Raw genomic sequence first — 21,845 nt, forward strand, 5'->3', positions numbered from 1 at the left:
CTTGAACCTGATCACAAGAAAGCACTTGTGGCATAGTTAAAGGAATGTCTGGATGGATGCTTGTTCCGCGATTAAGTAGTGCAGGCGATATCATGAGGACTTCAAAAGAAATTCCCTCTTGGACTCCTTCATAGAGGGAGCGGTGAGGCAGGGATAAAGCTGGAGTCAAGAAAATCCCAGAATTCAAGCTACTTCAGCTCATCATTCTATCATAACAAACCAAAACAAAGGTTTGGATTGCTAGAAACTATAACAGCTCTGAGCCTTCTTAAAGAAAGATTCCTGGGTGAACACAGTGTCAGTGTACATACATACTATGTATTGTACTGAAGGCATTTTGAATCTTCCAGTTTAAATGCCTTTGAAGAAATGGCCATCTGCTCTTAGGAAGAACCTATCTGGTCTTCTCTCTAATGGCCAAACTTGAGTCACAAACAAGAAATATGAAATGTAATGAACAATTTGGACTTCTTGAATGTAACTAATTTGCAGGCAGAGGGGAACAGATCTCTTCAAAAGAAATAGCACTCATTTCTTTATACCTGGGCAAAACCTGTTTGATGCACAACTCTGGATGTTTGTGCACACTGTAGCACTAGATGTGTTGGCTCCATAGCAATCCTTGGTTTTTGTGTGTCTTTCAGGCGAAACGTTTGTCCTGAGTGATGGCCTCCCAGGTGCCTTGGAGCCTCGCCTGGACGCTATGGACTCAGCCCTGAATGCTTTCACTACAGCCGCTCAAAGCAGGAACCCAAGGCACTACCGGCTCCAGGGATACAAGCATCTCCACCAGCATGCCAGCCTCACTCCATGCGGCACCTCAGCCATCCATAGACTTAGCGTTGTGGGTAAGAATGTTAAACACCTACTCTGTGGAGAACATGTAGTTGCAGTCTTATATTTCTAATATTGGTAACATATGAATGGAGCACATCAAACTTTAGGCTTAGTCCATCTTGGGCTGGTGGATCATGCTAGACTTCGCAGCATTCTTTTTTAAATCTTTGCATTGTAGTAAACTTTAGTATCACTTTCTGAGGAGAGTGATGTTTAACACACAGAGATGTAACTGCAGCCCTTCCCAAGGTTGTTCTATTGCACGGTTTCCATGGGGCAAGGCTGGTTTAGCAAAGAATGACAAAATAGAGGCAAAATTATGCTTTGCAAGCACGGAATTCTCCTATTCATCTGAATTCAACAGAACCTTAGCATTAACATTAAACCATGACTGGATTGACTACCCAATTACTGTTTTGTTAGTATATTCATCACTAGCAATATCCTGCCTTTCCGTCTTCTCTGACCTTAATGTCACCACACATAGTTGTGTTTGTGTGTGTCTGCTCCAGGATGGATCGGAAAGATATTAGAATTAAAAGGAATGGATAAAATAACGGTCTGGAAAAATAAAAATAAAAATGGGGGATAGAATTATGCTGAACCATAAGATTTGTGTATTATTATTTGATGAGAATAAATTATATCATGAGAAAATGCAAAATCTGGAAGCCAAAAGATGTATAGACAAAGATAAAAGACATGAATATGTATGGAATATATGAAATAAATAAAAATTATTTGGAATAAAATGAAATAAAATATGCGTTTGTGTGTGTCTGCTCCAGGAAACAAGTAAGAGCTCGCTTTTCCTTGTTACGTTGTGTTATGGGGCATGTTGTTATGGTTCTAGTGCTGCAAAGCTGACCACAGTGAGGTTTCAAAAGGTCAGCTTGAGTGGCTTCTTAATCTTTTATCAAGGTATTCTTCTGAGCTGGCCTCACATTTAATTTTCAGCACTGAAATATACAATTTATGTGGCTATCCAGTAAACTCATAATTTTTAAGCTATTTTACATATTTTGCCCCATGGAGCCCTGTATTCTTGGGCTACCAACATATAAATACATGTATTTGCTGTTGTGGTTTCTAGGTTCTGACAGATACCTTGGTCCACGAGATTCCTCACGGTCCGGCACCCGAGACCCTTCCGCCTGGACAGTGGAAGACGTCATGCAGTTTGTGAAAGACGCAGACCCCCAACTGGGACCCCATGCAGACCTCTTCCGAAAACACGTAAGCATTGCCTCTCTAAGGCTGTGAGTTTCTCTCTAGTTAGATCAAGGTCCTTTTCCAGATGTAAGTACTGCTTCTCAAGATATTGTTCCCACTCTCAGCTACAGTAAGGCAACTTTTAACAAACAGTCTTTGCGCAAATGGATTTCTCAAGAAGTCTTCATGTTTTGCATCAGGGAAATTTAAGGTGCTGTAGAGGCAAAGCAATACCAATCAGTCCCAATATTAGAAAAAATTGCTTTACCTTTGTTGGAGGCAGAAGCTTCAGATGGCAAGGTCCCGTTGCACTGGCTCTTGCTGTAGGATCCCAGGCTTGTTTTTGAGAAACCCATGCTGACTATTAGTAACCACAGCATTCCTTTCTAAGTGCTTACAGATTGTCTATAATTTATAGGCAAAGCTCTGCTTATGCACACAAGAAAGAAATCTGAGGGATGTGTTAATTTGTTTCATAAATAAAAGCATCAGAGATGAAATATTGAGAGGACACTTTAAGAAAAGGCTTTAAACAAATCAGAATGAAATAATTAGGTTTAATTCCTGAAAGAATGCAGAAAAAACAGAATATAAATTCTTGGCGGTGGTCCTCAGAAAAAGATGCAAAGCTTCTTTGGAGAATCCCACTTAAAACGCAGGAAGAAAACTTAATAAACTCTTGGGAGAGAGCACCGAGAAATCTGTTCAGACTGTGGAAAGATGAGGGGAAAGGAGGAGACATTTTAATCAGTTAAGAAATTTTTAAGGAGGAATAATAATAATAATAATTTAGTGAATATGAATATATTTTTATGGACTGTAAATGAAATGAATTTACAGCAAGGAGGTTGTTTTTTTTAAAAAAAAAATCTTAAATATGACATTATTTGGCTTCAAGAGACTCCTATAATAGAACGAGACTCTAGGTTTTTGCAGACTATAAATATATGCCTAGAGTTTATTTCTGCAAACAGGAATAAAAGAAACACAGTGATCTTTCATATAAATAAAACATTACACTCTACATTGATTTTAAAGACGGACAAGGCAGATGTGTAATTGTGGAAGATAATCTATGTAATGGGTACTTATAGCCCAGTAATGAGAAATTAACATTCTATGAACATTTGTTAAGAAAAGCTTCTGAACTAGTCTTAAAAGATCTGATTTGCAGCTCCAAAGACAGAGGGAGACAAGCCGGATGCCCAGGCCCATAAAGGCTCCATTTCCACCTTTCCTTCCCTGGAGGAGCATGGAATGGGGTTATTGATCCTAGTAAAGTTCCAGTAAAAGGAATTAAGGAAGATCAAGGGAGACTACCTAGAACCTTTAATGAAAATATACAGAGTACAGATGGCTCTTCTTATACACAGATTTTTTATACCCGGATTCAAGCATCCACGGTTTGAAAATTTTCAAAAAAGTATAAATTTAAAATATCAAACCTTGATTTTCCATTTTTATAAGGGACACCATTTTGCTATGCCATTATATTTAATGGGACTTGAGCATCCACGGATTTTGTTATCCACGGGGGATCTTGGAACCAAACCCCAGCGGATAACAAGGGTCCACTGTACTTTAGATAGCTTTAGTTGGAGATATTTAGAGCCAAACTCTACCAACTGTACTTTTTTTTAAAAGAGTGCCATGAATCCTTTACTGGAATTGATACGTTCTAGATTTTTAATAATAAAGCTAACTTATTAAAAGATGTAGACATTTTACCAAACAAATTTCAGACAGTCATCTCACCATGATGCGCCTGAAAATGTTTCGATAAAGACTCAAAGAATATTTTTTCCGAAGATGGAAATATTGTTAACCAAGAACACAGGAATTTGTTGAGCTGAACTAAGGGTGCAGATCATAGAATCACAGTAGAGTTGGAAGAGACCTGAAGGGCCCTAATCCAGTCCAATCCCTTTCTTCTGCCATGCAGGAATTCTCCATCAAAGCATCCCCATTTACAGATGGCCATCCAGCCTCTGCTTAAAGACCTCTAAGGAAGGAGACTCCACTAGACTCCGAGGAAGGAGTGTGTCCCACTGTCGAACAGCCCTTACTCTCAGGAAGTTCCTCCGAATGTTGAGCTGGAATCTCCTTTCCTGTAACTTGCAGGATCCTAAAAATGTTTGGAATGCAAACACAGCTTGTATGAGAGGACATTTTGTAAAAGATGGTTCTGATTGAAAAAAGGAAGCAAAGCTAAAAAGATGGAGTTGATGGAAAAAATACAGAATCTGGAGGAAAGGCAGGAGAAAAATTTTGATGAAGCCTCAGCAAAAAAAAATAAGTTATTCCAACAACAGTTCTCTTTGTTTACAATCGAAGAAATGAATGCTAAAGTATTATATCTTAAGCCAAATGACTTTTAATTTCCAAATAAACCTGGGAAGTGTCTAAGGTAAAGAAAAATGTCACAAAGATCAGGGAGAGAGATCAATTTGTAATGGACAATTTGAAAATATGAAAACCCTTTGAAGAATATTGCAGAAATTTATCTGTGTGGGGCAATGAGAAAAATTTAGATATGGAAAACAATTTCAATAAATCCCAGTAGGACAAATTATGCTTAGAACAAGGCAAAGCCTGGATCAGCCTGTGACAAACAGATAATTTATTGAAGCGATTAAAAATACAAAATCTGCAAAAGCACCAGGTCCATGTTTATCCTGCAGACAAAAAGTTTAAGAAGTGCTGTGAGAGCCATGTTTAAATATTTGATGAGAAGTCTTCCTGAGGAAGGAACAAACTTGTTTTGTGCTACTAGAGATTAGAATACAGAACAGTGGATTCAAACTACAGAAAAAGAGATTCTACCTAAACATTAGGAAGACCCTTTTGATGGTAAGAGCTGTTTGAGAGTGGAATGCGCTGCCTTGGAGTGCCATGGAGGCTCCTCCTTTGGAGGCTTTTAAACAGGGTCTGGATGGCCATCTATTTTAGGAGTGCTTTGATGGTGTAACCTCGCATGGGCAGAAGTTGCACTGCATGGCCCTTGGGATCCTTTCCAACTCTATGTTTCTATGATGATAGTAAGAAGCACATTATAAGAAATATGAAGGTGAGCTACTTCAGTCATTTGAAATTGTGTGCGGTGAGTTGTTAGAAAAAGGTCAGATGGCAGATTCTTGGGGAAATCCCTATATTGCAGTGATTCTTAAAGATGAGACATTAACAAAGGATTATAGACCTATCTCACTATTAAATAAGGGGAGAGAACCAGGGATTTTATATGTTTTGTATTTTTAACTTTGTTAGCCGCCCCGATTGTTCTCAGAGGGGCGGGATACAAATACATTTTATTATTATTATTATTATTATGACTACAAGATATTTATTATCACCTTGGCAAGCAGATTGAGAAGACACATTTCTCAGAATATCCATGAGAATCAGAGGGTTTTTTGGTCAAAAAGGCAAGTAAGGAATAATGTAAGAACTGTCCCCAACATTATCGAATTTTGGGAACATAATGATAAATGTCCATTTTAATTTTTTTACAAGATGCGGAGGTGGTGGTTGGCAATATCAAGCACTAAAAAGAATAGACTTTGTTGAAAATACTATTATGCCAATAAAGACAATCTATTCAGTCCAAAAGGCCTAATCTTAGTAAATGGCAATGCAACAAGATTGACTGAAAGACAAAAGGGGGCTAGAAAAAGGTGTCATCTCTTGTCTTTCCTGTTTATTTTGGCAACAGACAGTATTGTTGCACTATTGTTGCACTATTGTGCTAGTTTGGACAGTTATTTCTATTGTAGTATGTTTAATCGATGTTTTTATTGTACTTTGTGATTTGTATTGTTGGATGATTTAAAATGCTGCAACCCGCCTTGATCTTTGGAAAGGCGGGCTAGAAATAAAGCTTTTATTATTATTATTTATTATTATTTATTTATTGAGAGATATTAGACAAGATGATGGAATCTGTGGAGTAAGGATTAAACAAAGAAAAGAAGCATAAACTGATACTTTATGTGGATGATCTTGTGATAATGACACAAAACGGTCCAGAGTCAGTGAACACTCTTTTAAAGAAAGCGTGTGTTTGGCACATGCACTGGATTTAAAGTCAATTATGATGGAAAATTGCTGACTAAAAAATTACTTCAGAAAAGGACAATAAACTAACTGCTTTTTCTAATTTTAAAGTAGAAAGAAGGGGATTAAATATGTGGGAGTTATAATCTCAAAGAAAACTGTTTATTATTTCAAGATAATAGGTCTGGAAAGAATTTAAAAGAGACTTAGGCCTGTTACAGACAGGCCAAAATAAAGCTGCTTCGAGTCACTTTGGAGGTATGGTATTTCAATGATGCATGCGTCCTAAGAGTCCAAAAGCCACACCAAAGCCACGCGCCAGTTCTAAGGACTAGAGTGCAGATTTGGTTGCATCATTGAAATACCATATCTCCAAAGTGACTCGAAGCAGCTTTATTTTGGCCTGTCTGTAACAGGCCTTAGAAAACTGGGCACACACACACCCTTTTTTTTGGGCAATGGTGGGTTAGAATTGCAGTAATAAAGGCAAATGTTTTGCCAAGAATTTTATTTCCCTTTCAGACTTCCTATTATAAGAAATTGAATAGCCTTTGTGCAGTGGCAGAAGGAGATTGATTTCTGTATTTCTCTGGCAGGCAAACCCAGAATAAGACTTTAAACACTACAATGCTAAGGAAAGGGGCAGCGAGGGGAGCTCCTAATATTAAATTTTATTATGAGGTTTTGCATGGTTGAAGGAATGCTTAGAGATGTGAGACTCTTATAACCTGAAGGCCATAATTTAAGGTTTAGTCAGCATGGTTATCATTCATATGATAACGGTAAAGCACATGCTAAACTTAAAATCTCTTGTTTTAGAAAGGCTCTCCTATGGGTTTGGTATAAATATAAACAGACCTTTTCCTAAGATATTAGCTACCTTATCACAGGAAGCCTTTTTAAGGAAGGAATGGGTTAAAAATTGGAGATGGTTGGGCTATGATAAGGCAAAGATCTTAATGGGTTGGTTTATATGCTGTTTAAGGACAGACTTAATCAAGACAAGAGAAACGCAGCCATAGAGGTTACAGAAAATGAATTTTATTTAACTTGTGTAAAGATGATAACATGCAATTTAAAAAGTGTTGAACATCCCTAATCCATAAATCAGAATTTGCAACAACAACAAAAAAAACCCAAAACTAAACATTTTTGAGTGCTGACATGGTGCTTTGAGGCTTCCATTTTATAATACTTTGGATTTCATGTCTGGCATACAAGAAGCACAGTCTGTGTACCTGTACTGTATTTGCAAGGCTGGGCTGATCAAAAATGGTAAAATGGCAGGAACTGTGGATTTGCACCAAGCACAACATTGGATTCTCACCATGTCACAGATCCTCGCATCTCCCCAGCCTTGCAAAGACAGGGCATGTACTTACATACACGACTTGCATCCCGAAATCCAAAATAAAATCTCAACTCTGGAACACTGCTGGTCCCAAGAGTTTTGGATAAAGGGCACTTAATTTGCATTTTTAACAAGATAGCTGGAAGCTTAAATCAAGAGAGGTAATTCTTAAGGAAGGCAAAGACCTTAATGGGTTGGTTTATATGCAGTTTAAGGACAGGCTTAATCAAGACAAGAGAAACGCAGCCATAGAGGTTACAGAAAATGAATTTTATTTAACTTGTGTAAAGACAATAACATGCAGTTTAAAAAGTGTATCAAGCTGAAACTAAAGACTAAATGAGCCTGTAAAAAGGTTCATAACAAGATGGGCCCAAAATCTGAGGCATAATGTTCATATGAATGTGATCTAAAGATATAAAATTTACTTTGTGCAGTAATGTAAAAGAAAGATTGTACCCGTCAAAAATGGTGTGGAATGTTATCATTGTTGGGGAATGGCCGGATAGGGAGCAGTGGTATCCCTGGGGGTTGCAGGTGGCTCTAGGTGACCCCCAGAGGACAGGCATGGCTCCTAGGCCAATGAAGAACGGTGCTTTCCTGTTCACCCAGCAGCTGCACAGGACTGCTGGGCTTTCTGGAGGCTCTGGTGCTGCCCCTCCGTAGCAGCAGCTGTGGGCGGCCGGTGCTTTCAGGGTCCAGCATGGCTGCAGGCCTTGCAGTCCCTGAAGTCTTTGCAGCCATGCCAGACCCTGAAGGCCTTTTGGGGGGAGTCACTGCCTTCAGGGTCTGGCACGGCTGCAGGGGGGGCAGAGCAGCTGACCCCCCCCCCAGCACAATAGTCTTCCTCAGGGGCATCACTGATAAGGGAGGCTGTGGTGGACCTGTAAGAAGGCTAAACGTTACTGGTCCAACATTTAAGTTAACCCCCAAAAAATTAAGACAGATTTTGTCATCTTATCAGAAATGTTCTCGTTGGACATTATGGATAAAGAACTGAATAGTCAGTATGGATCACTGTGTTGATATATGACAAAGGCAGGAAGAATATGGTTTGCTCAGGCAGGAAAATAGCCTGGAACAATAGCAGTAGGCTGTTAAGGTCTCTGAGTAAGCCAAATGAATGTCAATTGTATAGGATAAACTAGGCTTTTGGAAAATTTGGGAACCATTTATAGACTTTCTGAGTAATAAGAAACCTAACAATGTAATAATCAGTGGCCCACCAGAAAGTAAACATGTTTTTTCTGGCAGGCATTTTAAAATCATGACAGCGTGGCTTTTATATGGGGCAGATGTTTTAGTTTATGTATTTTAACTTTTGTATGTTTTTAATCTTAATTTTATACTGGTTTAACCGGGTCATTTTTATTATTTTTTAAAACATTTTTTAAGGTGTTTTTATCTTGTGAGCTCCCCTTTTTGGGAGAAAGGCGACATAAAATGAAATAAATAAATAATAAATGATTATTGGTAATTTTAGCAGGATTATTTAGTGGGATCTGTAATGGTAGAATAGTATTTTTTCTCCCTCCCTTAATTACTCTATTAGTTGTATGAGTTTTCCCCCATTTTCCTTTCTTGTTCTTATTTGCTTCCCCCTTTCCATTATCTTTGATTCTGTGTTATTTTGATCCTAAATTAGATTGTGTTGAAGATTAATCTCAAATGAAATGAAAAGAACTGAGGCCCTGCCATAGGTCTATTTCTGGCACTTTATATAAATTGGGGGATTTTAACAAGCGCTGCTATTGTAGCACTATGCGTCAGCACTTTGCAGGACGTCCCTCTTATGTACACTATGCTCAGCCTTGCTGAAGCATTCTCCCAAACTAACACTAGTCTCCCCCCCCCCCCTTTCAGCATGGCTTCTGGTGATGTTGAGGCATTAACTTAGTAATGTGATAGGCCAAGCACAATATCAATGTGGTTCTTTCTTCTTTGTATTTCTAGGAAATTGATGGCAAGGCATTGCTATTATTGCGCAGTGACATGATGATGAAATACATGGGCTTAAAGCTGGGTCCAACACTGAAACTCACCTACCACATCGACAGGTTAAAACAGGGCAAGTTCTGAAGAAGACATTACCTTTCTGGCATGAGTCTTGGCAAACACGGTGCTCTCTGCTCACAAAGACAGGTCACGTACGCCTGTTTCTTGCCCACCACCTTATAGCACTAAGAGGAGACCTTCACTACCAGCAAGGAGACGGTTCTGTCCTAAAGGAACACCATGAACACTCAAGACCTTGAGAGGAAACTTTCATATAGACAGCTTGGCCTGGATGGATGGATGGATGTTTCGTCTGCTCTCTGCTGGTGGAATTTGGAGCCCCAGTCAATCTTACAAGGAAGATGAGGCTTCTTGTTTTGTCTATGGAACTCTGGATGAGCCACATTCATGTTGGACTTGGCTGTTCGGCCCTCCTTCTTTGCACCATACTCTCTTTCCTGCCCAATTCAAGGATCCTATTCATGTTACACGAGGAGTGCGCTTTGGGCTGAAATTGGCCAATGCCAGGTGGGGTTTCCCATTCTGTGCCATACAGAACAAACTGTGAGGTGCCAGTTCTTTCATAAAACAAGCAAGTGCTGCTGTCCAGATTGTTCATCCCTTGGTCCCAGGGATTATGGCAGAGGGCACAATACTCTGCTAGCCCTTCTATCTGACTATACTGTAGATTTCTTTCTCTGCTTTCATGGAAACCTCAGTCTCCCAGTTTCCAAGTGCCGCTGGCATGATAGTAGAGGCCTATGATATTTATTTGGGATAAGACAAGAAGAACAACTGTGATGGGCATAAAGGTGGATCGACATCAGGATCACCTTTGCAGCTCTCCAAATGATCTGGTGGAAATGGGAAGGCTCCCAGTTGCCAGGTCAGAGAGCTGAACAGACCAACCTCCCTCCCTTTTCCCACACAAAAAGAATATGATTTTTTTTTACACTTGATATTGAAATAATAGCTATTTTAACTTTGTTTTCCTGGGAAATGAAATGTTTCTTATCCCTTCAGTGCATACTCTAGCTACCCAAGAGGTGATCATGAAATTGGCTGGATAAGGAACGGGTTTTTGGATGGTTTGTCCTTCCTCCCTCAGTGTGAGCGGACGAACATGAATTGTTTTATATGTATGTATACTGGAAAATGTTTAATGTATTTATTTTTATGGCACTTGAGCAGCTGCCCTCACTGTTTCATAACTGGGGGGTTTGCTGCTAAGAGATGGAAATGAGAAAAGGGAGTAATCAGCTGGTGCCCCAAGTACTCCTCTCTTCACATTCATGAGTGAAGGCTTCTTTGCTTCCAGAAAGCAAAACTAGGAGGGTTTTTGGTTTCCTCACCTTCTCCAGAACACTGAACAGTGTACTCTCTCTTTTGAAATGCAGACATGCGTCTTCAGATTCATTTAGTTGTGTTTGCTGTCCCATATGGTAAGCTGGGCATGGGGAGGTATAAGGTACATATCCTTTCTAAGTCCCAAGGCTTAGATACCTCTTGCTCTCTAATCAGACTGTTATAGAAGAGGGACTTTTTGGACTAGTTCAGAAGAAGAGATTGGAGAACTTAAAAATGCAAAAACAAATAAATACCCCACCCCTAAAACAGGCAATAAGCCAACTGTGGGAAGGAACTCACTACAATGCAATGTAGTAGTGCAATTCAGCCAACATGTAGGCCGCCTGGTGTACCCTTCCTTTTGGGGACAGGGTTACCGTCTGCTATTACTGCAATCTGCTCTTACTACTTGCAGGAAACAGTGATGATCCTGACATTCATTCCTGCTTCTTTTGTTGATTTTGTTTATAAATAAAGGGGAGATAGTACTGGTAAAACTCTGCTGTCATTTGTCTACTGAATTATGCTACATATTAGGCAACTAATGCAGAAGTTTATTTGAGATTTTAGTGACATGGGGGACAGTTACAGATCAGCCAGCCCAAATGAGTGCAGGATATTAAAGAAAGGCCTGAGGCGATACAGTTCAAGACTCAAAACTCTGACATGGAGGACTGTCCATTTCCAACTTACAGCCCCACATTTTGGGTATACTGAGTACCGTTTACATGCCACGTGCAGCAGCCCCTTTGTGAGTTAACATTACAATGGAGTGCACTTGCCTAGACCATCCTGAAATTACATATGTCCTGACCCTTTTAAGCGTGATCAGGCATATTTGCGCCAGAATCCTGTATCATGCAACCAGAGAGTAGCTGCCTACACAGTTTTGCAACCCCTCCCATGCCCAGAAAACAGGTTCCAAGCAGCCAGGGCATGCTTCTAGGAAAAGGATGGAGGCACCAAGGAGCATGGAAACCCATAGGGCAACACTAGCAATCTGCAGTGAAGCAAAACTTCCTTTTATATTGGTAATTACTGCGAAATCCACAGTACCTGTTGTTTGCATCCTCCATCCTGGGACCAATTGTGAACACATATTGGAACTGTAGATTTATGACCTCACAATTTCAAACTCTGGTAAAGATATGTGGAGGTGCATGCCATAGAAGTGCTGCTATAGCTAGAGGCAGCAGAGCATCTCCAGACCATCTCTGCCTAGGATTCTTGTCTATCATGATTACCCACTCCTTCCATGGTAAGTTAAGTTTTGAAAAAGCTGGGAAGGAGAGGGTTAATCTCGTGGGAAAAGGTTGTTTTGATTGGAGTGTCAGCAGGTTGTATGGCTATGTTGTATGTTAAGTGAATGAGGGTGATACAGTGCCACATCCTCCATGTTTCTTCCCGCCATTAAACTAGAGATTTGGGGCCTGGGGGCTCAGGAGGCCAAAGTCATCCATTGTATGGAACTGGACACAGGAGCACCTCTGTAGAGACAAGTGTCCAGAATGGAATAGATCTCTAAGTGGTTCACAATGTTGTGATTTGTTTATTCAGAACAGTTTAACAATAGCAGCATATGAAAATTATATTGCTGAAATAAAGAATAGGAGGTGGATGGGGAAAACTAGGTTTGTGTGTGGACAGCTACAGTAGTCAAACTTCAGGCCCCAGCACTTTTTAATCTCTGAATACATGACTTTTGGTCTAAAAGTTGATGGCTTTCAAGATTCTAGCAAAAAAAAAGTTAAGTATAGATTACATGAAATTATTCAAGGTTCTATCTGGAAAATGAAGTTAATAATTTTGCACTTCATTTGACCTATTAAAATTGCAGTTATGACTTCATTTTCTAGCATGAATTAACACATAGCGCTTTACCTCTCCTTTTGAGGCTTGCTTAGCCTACAGTCATGAATGTAAAGAATAATTAGGAAGATCTATTGTTTACAGTGAACTTTCCACTGTAAAACATTGGAAATGGTGTTAGAATTAATTACCATTGGTCAGATCCAGCAAAGCTTTAGCTGCACTGTATAAGAAAGGTACTCAAATAGTCTGTCACACTAAAGCAGTAATCTCCTTCTGCCAAATCAGAGTCCTTGCCATCAGCAAAGTTAATTCCTGACGGGCTTTGAGACCCTTCTGAGGCCTGATCAGCCACAGAGCTTATAAACAAACCATAGAAGCAAACCTGAAAGGAATAGTCCTTCCATCATGTATTACTAAAAAAAGAAAAGCATAAGGTCATTGTTGAATTTGATTGACAAAGCCTACTTTTTGTTCTCTAGTTAGCCATATCCCAATGAAGACTAAGATCCAATGCCAATCCTGCTTCTAGAACATTTTCAGACCATCTCTGCATTCTGAAAATGGATGCAGCAACAACTCTGGAGGCCATGGAAGAATGTCCAGCACCGCTAAGTAATGTTGATCAGGATACAGAAAAGGCTTTGGCAGAATCCAAAGCTGAAGGGAAGGAAGAGGAAGAAGATGGTCCTAGGCACTCATGTTCCTATGTCCTCTACATTGGGAACTTGAACCCCAAGTATCCCCCTGAAATTCTCTGCAATATGCTGAAGGATCTCCTTGGCATGGCCAGCATCACCCTTCAGAGACACCACATTGAAGTGGTAAAGAAACGCAGGCAGGCCTATGCCTTTATCCAAGTGGCAACAGAGGTCCGGATGGAGCAGGTCTTAAAACAGCTGCTGCTTGCCTCTGACACAGAGCAAGAGCTCACCAAGGAACTGGTGAAGAAAGGGCAAAGTCTGGTTGTGGGGCAAGGCAAGAAGTTTGCGTTTGGAGACAGAGAGGTAAGGCTGCAGCAGTAGGGACATCTCTCCTGCAATAAGGCTTTGAGAGAGTAAAAGCAAGAACCAGGAGACAGATTGGTGTGTTCTCAAAGTCTACTGAATAACAAAGTGTGTTATTAATGAGAGGTAGGGGAAGCTAAATAGTTCTAATCCACATACACACAGTTTTATACTACTACTACTACAAAACCCCACATTGAAGTGGTAAATGCAGGCAGGCATATCACACTTTAAAATGGTCAATGTGTTATCTGTTTAAACTGCTCCTCGAAAGCTAGTCAAAATGCTACTCTGCCAGGAAAGAGTATAGTCTTTAAACCTCTGGAAGGCCAAGGGCTAACTACTCCAGCCAGTAGTATTTCGCTGGTGGTAGGATCAAGAAAAGGAGACAGTGTTATGTAGGAACTGAGTGTAGGACTAGGTCTCTAGAAGACCATGCTTTGGAAACCCACTGGATGTCCTTAGGCAAGTCACGCTCTCAGCCTCAGAGGAAGGCATAGACAAACCTGCCCTGAACAAATCTTGCCAAGGAAATCCTGTAATAGGTTCACTTTAGAGTTACCATAAATCAGAAATGATTTGAAGGCACACAAGGGCCAAAAGGCTGTGTCAGATGTGATGTTGGCATTGCAAGCTACCAAGTCCTTTTTCTTCTGACACTTCTCTCTTCTGACACAACTTATTTATTCTACATATGCACATGCAAAAATGTAGCTGAGACCCTATCAGAAGCAAACCTAATACCTCTTAAATTGAAACACATCTGCATGGAACAGGTATTGCAAAGATGTATCTACATTACAAATATGTAATCAGTTGCATGCCTCTTTAACGTGCATGTTTTTCCACAAAGAATCCTAGGAGCTGCCATTAGCAAAGGTAAAACTTCCCTATGTTTGACATCCATGCATGGGTTAATGTTAATTGCTCCTCCCCCCAAAAGCAAGGCAAGGGCCACATGATTGAAAAGGCCTCATTTGGTGTATTAAACCCTAGGTTCCTTCCCAGTTATTTCCCCCAACATTTGACCAGGTCAGACTCTCGTCATTGATCCTAGCCCTTGACATTCTCCCGTTTTATCTCACCCGAAAGGTTCTCCAAATTTCTTCCCAGATATTTTAAAAAGCACCTCTCATTTGTTCCTAATGTTACTTGTCAGTTCCTCTTCCTGACAAGCACCAGACTGCCACATTATTATGCCATCATTCAAGACAGGGTCCTAGAGCAAACCACCCCGACTTCTCCCTAGAAGCCAAGATGGCTAAACTGAGACTGTTTGGCTCTATCATGAGAAGACATGGCTCACTAGGAAAAACGGCAATGCTTGGGAAGGTTGAAGACAGCAGCAAAAGAGGAAAACTTCATGGCAAAGCCATAGCCATAAATCTGCAAGATCCGAGCAGAACTGATAGGGATTTAGAAATCTCTCATTCATAGGATTGCCATGAGTCAAGGTTGATTTGACAGCAGTAAAAATCATGTCACTTTTCAGTCTTCTACAAGTGAAACATACCCAACTCTTTCTGTTGTTCCTCATAAACTTGGTTTTCAGACCTTCGAACATCTTGGTCAGTCTTCTCTGGACATGTTCCAGATTGTCAATATCCTTTTTGAACTATGGTTTCCAGAACTGGACACAGTATGCCAGGCGAGGTCTGGCTAAACCAGACTGAAGTGGCACTACTACTTCCCTCAGTAGTATACTCCTTTTGATGCAGCCAGAACTGGATTGGCATTTTTGGCTGCTGCATCATGCATCGTTCTTTTCATATGTATTGCTTTCAAGCCTGGTGCCATTCCTCTTATATTTGTGCTTTTCATTTTCCCTGCCTAGATGTATCTGGCGTATATACCTGTTGAAATAGATTTTGTTAGTTGTAGCCCAGCTCTCCAATCTATTAAAGGCATTTTGAATGCTGATTCTGTCCTCTGGGATATTGGCTACCTTCCTAATTTAGTGTCATCTGCAAATTTGAGAAGCATGCTTTCTACTCCATCATCTAAGACATTTATAAAGCTGTGCTCCAGGACAGAATCCTGAGGGACCCCACTTGTCAGTTCTTCCCAGGATGAAGAGCAACCATTTGAGAGTATATTCTGGATGTGGTCTATCAAACAATTACAGAAATCAAGATCTACAACAGCCATAGGTCTATCCTGACCTACTAGGCTTGTAATTCTGTCTAACAGAAAAAAAGAAAAGTTAAGATGTGTTTGAATCAGAGTTGGAGGAGACCACAAGTCCAACCGCCTGCCATGCAGGAACTCCAAAAGCACCGCAACAGATGCCCATCCAGCCTATTTAAAAACTTCCGAAGAAGGACACTTCACCATCTTCTGAGGGATTACTTTTAGGAGTAAGTAATTAAGCTCTTACTTTTAGGATGTTCCTCCTAATGTCGAGGTGAAATCTCTTTTCCTCTGGTTTGAATCCGTTGTAATGGGTCCTATTCTCAGGAGCAATAGAACACAAGCTTGCTCCCTCCTCAATATGACTCCCCTTCAAAAACCTAAACAGGGCTCTCATATCACCTCTTAACCTTCTCTTCTCCAGGCTAAACATCCCCAGCTCCCAAAGTCTCTTCTCATAGGACTTCATGGTTTCCAGACCCTTCACCATTTTGGTTGCCCTCCTCTGGACCCGCTCCAGTTTCTCAATGTCCTTTTTGAATTATGTCCAGAAGTGGACACATTGTTCCAGGTGAGGCCTGACCAAAGGAGAATAGTGTGTCACTATTACATCCCTTGATCTAGACCAGTGGTCCCCAAACCTTTTGGGGCTACCACCTCCTTTCCTCTTTGGCAACAACCCTAGCCCTCTCCCCGGGCATATTTTTTGATATTGGGTCTACTGTTCTATTGTAGATTAAAAAAAAGATCCAGGTTGCTGCTCCCTTTGCACCTTGGGAGCAGCAACTGAGAAGCTTCTTGCTTGTTCCAATCTTGCAGCAAAGGCTAGCATAGGCAAGTGTTTTTGGTCGCTGCTCTTTGCACCCTTATCATCCTGGGACCAGCAACTGGGCAGCTGCCTAAGCAGCCACCAAGAAGCCTCTTGCCCATGCCAGCCTTGCCGCAAAGGCCAATGTGGGCAAGAGGCCTCTTGGTTGCTGCTCAGTTGCTGTTCCCAGGTGCAAGGGAACAGCGGCTGAGCAGCCAGTGACCAGAAAGACTCTCAAAGAACTAGTTAAAGGTAAGCAACCTATAGGAACATTCTGTATTTGTCAAAACACTTATCCCTCAAAGGCTGATATCCTGCTTGCACATCATAACTGCCCCCATTACATTGATTATGGTAAGGGAGCGTTGTGCAAATGAAGGCACACCTGAATGTGCAAGTGAATTCATATGGACATCTACTTGAGCAAATGCTTCTGTGTGCACATTTGCACCATATGTGCAACTCCCCTTCGATTGTGAAGTGAAAAATGCCTAGTTGCTGCCACAGAGGAACTCATAAGATGTCCACAGGCTTCTGCCCAAAATGTTATTTTTAGTAGTCACCACATCAACTAGGAGAGCATCAGAGCCGAGGGCTAGCTCCACAGCAGACCAAGGTGCAATTTTAAGGATTCAAATCACCATAGGGTTGATGTATCCTTAAGATTATTTACCACTCCCGGTATGCATCTGTGCCTGCCTTGTGCCCTATTCTCTCACATCTTTCTGAAAAACAGTAACACAAACTCAAATGTCTTGTGGTTTTCAGGACTCAAAACCCAAGGCAGAGTCTTTCAGGCAGTCAGAGATCATGTTGCTTTGCTGTCCATTTTGCTGGTAAGAAAGTTACTTCCATCATCTTAGTGAAATGGCTCCCTTTATTGCATATAGATATCTACATAGTCTAAGCTTTCCAATGTCGTGGCATATTGCACCACTCCATAAAAGTTCTTTTGAACAAGACCTTCAGAATAACTGCCTGCTCAAAACTGCCTACATTCACCAGGCATCACTGGATAAATGTACTTTCACAGAACCAGACTTTGGAAAAGGGGTGTTGCATCAAATTCTTCCAGCTTACTGCATATACTCATGTAACAGTCTAGAAATTTTAGTCAAAGAAGTGAGCCAAAAAACCCTGAGCTGGCTTATCTACAGTCCAACGTAAGTCCTGTACTTTAACTCTTTCATTTGTTTAAAAAGGAACCATCCCCTGATGACCGGCAGAGTGTAATTTGTCCTAGAAGCATGGACCCACTCCACTCGCGTCCATCCCGTCTTTAGTGTGAGCACAAATAGCTATGCCTGCTAGAATTTTGCATGTTCTTTGGCATTGTTTTCCTTTGCTTCATCCATTAGATCCTTTGTTTCATGTCCTTAGGTTTTACCTTCAATTTATCCATGGGACATATTAAAAGCCTTAATTTTGGCCCCCCGAGCCTGCCCTCGACTTCTACATGACAGTGACTTATATTGAGCATATAGGATGAATTATTTTGAGCCAGCCTCCCTCCCGCGCATGGATGCTTCCTTTACTGCACATAGATAAAGCAATTTATTTGTCATCTTGAGACTTCTTGTGGGCTGGGAGGCAATATAGAAATACCTGGAAAAAAATAAATACCTTGAATGTCCATTCTTTTACACACAAAAATCAACCCCATCCTTAGTAATGGCATATACAACTATCTGCTTTACTTTCATATCTAGCTTGCACATTACTTATACTTCCTATGCAGTTCTAGCAATATTTTCTTTAGGGTCAATATGACAAATGCATTTTCAGTCATGTAACTTTTACCCTTCATGGCCAGCTATAGGAGTTAACATATGCATGATGTCCCATGTGCATAGAAGAATAACAATTCACAGTACTTTCCTAATATTCCATTTTCCATGAGAAATTTTAGGTGGGTGGGGAAAGGGATGCATCAAAAATAATTGTTAAAAAGGCATGCACTAGAAGCATGGGGAGCCTGGCTGACCAGATAGGCCATATAGCTCACAACCCCCTTCCTCCTTGTCAAGACAAGGTGAACATCTCTAAAACATTACAAAGCAACAATTGGAACATATAAGCTTTTATTGGTGCATGTATAGTACCAAGAAACATTATGGCAATTGCCTCAAAACAGATAGACAATCATCATGTATGCCGGCGGTTCTCAACCTCTGGTCCTCCAGCTGCTTTGGACTTCAGCTTCAAGAAGCTCCAGTCGGCTCAGGATGACCGAAGGTTGAGAACCACTCATCTGTATTAAATCCCTAATTGGAGACTTGGATTATCTTTTCCAAGGTTCCTCGGCTGCATTTGGCACTCTCCACCCGCTGCAACAATCTTCATAACCAGCTTAATTTTAATAGCCACAGAGAGATCTTGATCAGCAGTCTTGTTTACTTACCTTATTTGTTAAGTTACATATTTATTTAATATTTATTTTTCCTGGATCAGAACGAAAGGAACCAAAGTAATAGCAAGATGTCAAAACTTAGGCCTTCTCTTCCCAAAGACTCGTCATATTTCATCAGTTCATAAAGCATGAACTAGAACAACTTTGTGAAGATGCAGTCAGTACATATTAGGAAGCTATAACCACCAATGAAGATTCCCAGCACAAGCCAACTATTTGGTCTGTGTCCCACACACCTATTGGCTTTGACAGTCTAAAGCATGGCATGGACAAACATCAATTCATGGGGACCTACTTTGAATTCTCTTTCCCAGTTTAAAGGCTCTGCTACTCTAATAGGATATAGGTACAAAGTCAGTATCAGAGACTCTGTAATTTCATTTTCCTGACATGGTACTAGACTTGAATCTAGAACCAGTTTAATCAGTAGAGACTAACACTACAGGGCCCTGGAAGAAGTAATGGGGTGTGCCACATGCACGAGCCCCATTACTTCTAATGGGGCTCGAGCATAAGCATTTTTCCCTTACGCTGGGGGGAGGGGGGAGTTCCTGCGTAAGGGAAGGATGCACTGTATGTATGTAATATGTACACCCCGAAAGAGCCAATATTCATGCTAAGCAGTAGTGCATTCTATTTGTTGTAGCCATCTTAATGACATTTGCCCTTGGATCAGACAGTGTGGTATTGCTTTTGTCACATCTGTAGAGCGACTCTGTTGGGAGCTGTTCAGAGTCTCCTGTGGGAGGCCTACAAGCACCTGAGAAAAGCCGAAAGGGGCTACCAAAGAAACCCCAAACTAACTCTATTAGAAAGTCTGCTCCATACCCTTGGAGACTAGTAGACCGGCCGGTGAATTTCCTGAACAGCACCCGTTCGGACAGTGCCATTGTCCAGAGAGAAATTGTCGGCAAAGAGTGCCTGTTCTATGGAGCGTTCATGGGTAATGAGACCCGGAATATGGAATTCAAGCGTGGTGGCGGTGAATATCTGACAGTAACCCTCAAGCACCATGTGCGGAAGTATGCATGCGCTTTCCTTAACAGTGAAGGAGGCAGCCTCTTTGTGGGGGTTGAAGATAATGGCCTCGTGCGCGGAGTTAGGTGTGACCACAAAGATGAAGACAGAGTACGTCTGCTCATTGACTCCGTCTTGAAGGGGTTCAAGCCACAAGTTTTCCCAGCAGCCTACACACTAAGTTTCATCCCAGTCATCAAAGCTGAAGACACTGGCATCTTTCTTAAAGTTATCCGTCTGAGCATCCGTCCTCCCCAAGAGCCCAGAGATCTTCTGTATGAGACAGATCAAGGCGAAGTATACCTGCGGCGAGACGGCAGCATCCAGGGGCCGCTCACTGGGAGTGCCATCCAAGAGTGGTGCCGGCAGGTAATTTCCACAGTATACAGCCAAGTAGGTTATTTACTCAACACCAGCAGAAAACGTAAGTTTTCACTTGCGGAAAGGAAATTAAGAAGAAAAGTACTTTCCAGCATAGACTGCCATGTTTCATAGCAGTTTGGTTTACAGTTACCTAACTTAGACAATTCTAAAACATTTTTATATCAACAAGCTTTGATTCCTGTTCTAAGAAACCAGATGTTATATTCATTTTATTTTAAGGCTTATGATACATAGCAGAATTTGGGAGAAAGCTTTATTTTTTATTGCTAAAATTCCTTGAAATTAAGATCCTTAGACAAATGTAGCCACAGGTTGCTACCTTCATCACTATTTCCAGAAAGTCTGGTACACTAGAGGCAAGGAACAAATGACTCTGGACCATTAAAGCATCCAAGGTCCAATTTATTCGATTAGCTGCAACAGATGGAACTTAGGCAGGCCCACATGGAAAAACTAAAATCTAGTTAAGTAATACTGAACTATGGATGTCATGAGTATGGAATTTCAAAAACGCTGAACAACTAACATCCTGTAGTGTCTTGTTGCTGGATGAGGGGACTACTAATTGACTAACCTTTGTAATGGGGATGTAGAGAGACCTTGTAGCACCTTTGAGGCTAAGTGAAAGAAGTTGGCAGCATGACTTCAGTCTACTTCCTCAGATGCACTGTGATTTGTGATGGGGGACAGAGTGTTGTGGCAGTGCGCACAATGTGGCAATGCAGACACAGTAGACTTCACTGTCAGAGGTCTGGACAAAAGTTTAGAGAAAAAGATGGTAATTGGACTACATGAAATGGAATGATCATCATTTTCTATATCTCTAGAAATGGACAGAAGAGATCAAGAAGTTGGAAATGAAAATAGAAATCCTGCTGAAGGAGAAGGAAACCCTGCAGCAGTATAGGCAGAAAAACACCAGATCTGCATGTTGCGTACTTATGTGACAGATAAGCAGTATCACTAGAAAGGTCACTAGACATTGGGAAAACTACTACTCACCAGTGTAAAACAAAAGTGCCCAATAAACACCTTAGGTCTAACAGATTTCTTACTTTGTGGGTGGTATGCTGGTCTTGCTGTAAGAACTCTGTAGCAAAAATTAGCCTTTCATTAATTAACCTTCTGTCCTTTCATAAATTAAGTATATTCTGACAGACCACTAGATAAGATAAATTGCTTTCTGCTACCTGCTAGGATGCATTATTTTTATTTAGAATGAAAATATATTTCTCTATGAGAAAAATGGCACATATCTGGCACCAATATGTGTAACCCAAGATGCTACGGATTGATGGATTGAGGCCTATCTCTCCCATTGGATTAGGTACTCAAAAACTACTTGCCGAGACCCCTGCCGGAGACAGATAAACCTCATCTGTAAGAGCATTTCGATCCCAGGGTCAGATTAGAGGTAGACTGGGTTTTGGAGCAGGGGAGGCAGGCTCCAAATACTTGAACCCAGTAGATAAACCATATCCCTGCTCT

General features: G+C 40.9%; 2 protein-coding genes across 6 annotated transcripts in view; both read left to right on the plus strand.

Annotated features, from left to right (window-relative positions):
• The window catches only part of LOC149301708 (polycomb protein SCMH1-like), an 83,695-nt gene extending 72,392 nt beyond the window's left edge, over positions 1-11,303 (plus strand). For 3 of the 5 annotated variants that reach the window (XM_089482864.1, XM_089482866.1, XM_089482865.1), the window contains 3 exons: positions 645-848; positions 1,931-2,073; positions 9,404-11,302. In XM_089482864.1, the coding sequence (XP_089338990.1) occupies positions 645-848; positions 1,931-2,073; positions 9,404-9,529 (473 nt within the window). In that variant the 3' untranslated portion in view covers positions 9,530-11,302. Of the gene's footprint in view, positions 1-644; positions 849-1,930; positions 2,074-9,403 lie in introns of all 5 variants that reach the window. The other 2 variants (XM_089482862.1, XM_089482863.1) reach the window with 1 other exon arrangement.
• A 1,802-nt stretch (positions 11,304-13,105) lies between these two features.
• On the plus strand, positions 13,106-21,457 carry SLFNL1 (schlafen like 1). Its single transcript, XM_089483171.1, has 3 exons — positions 13,106-13,473; positions 19,665-20,342; positions 21,185-21,457. Exons 1-3 carry the CDS (start codon positions 13,165-13,167, stop codon positions 21,302-21,304), a joined length of 1,107 nt encoding a protein of 368 aa, XP_089339297.1. The 5' UTR covers positions 13,106-13,164; the 3' UTR covers positions 21,305-21,457.
• The last annotated feature ends 388 nt before the right edge of the window (positions 21,458-21,845 follow it).

This window comes from Sceloporus occidentalis, unplaced genomic scaffold (genome assembly GCF_023333645.1).
Source record: "Sceloporus occidentalis isolate IW3139 unplaced genomic scaffold, rSceOcc1.0.p SCAF_20, whole genome shotgun sequence".
Classification (NCBI taxonomy): Eukaryota; Metazoa; Chordata; class Lepidosauria; order Squamata; family Phrynosomatidae; genus Sceloporus; species Sceloporus occidentalis.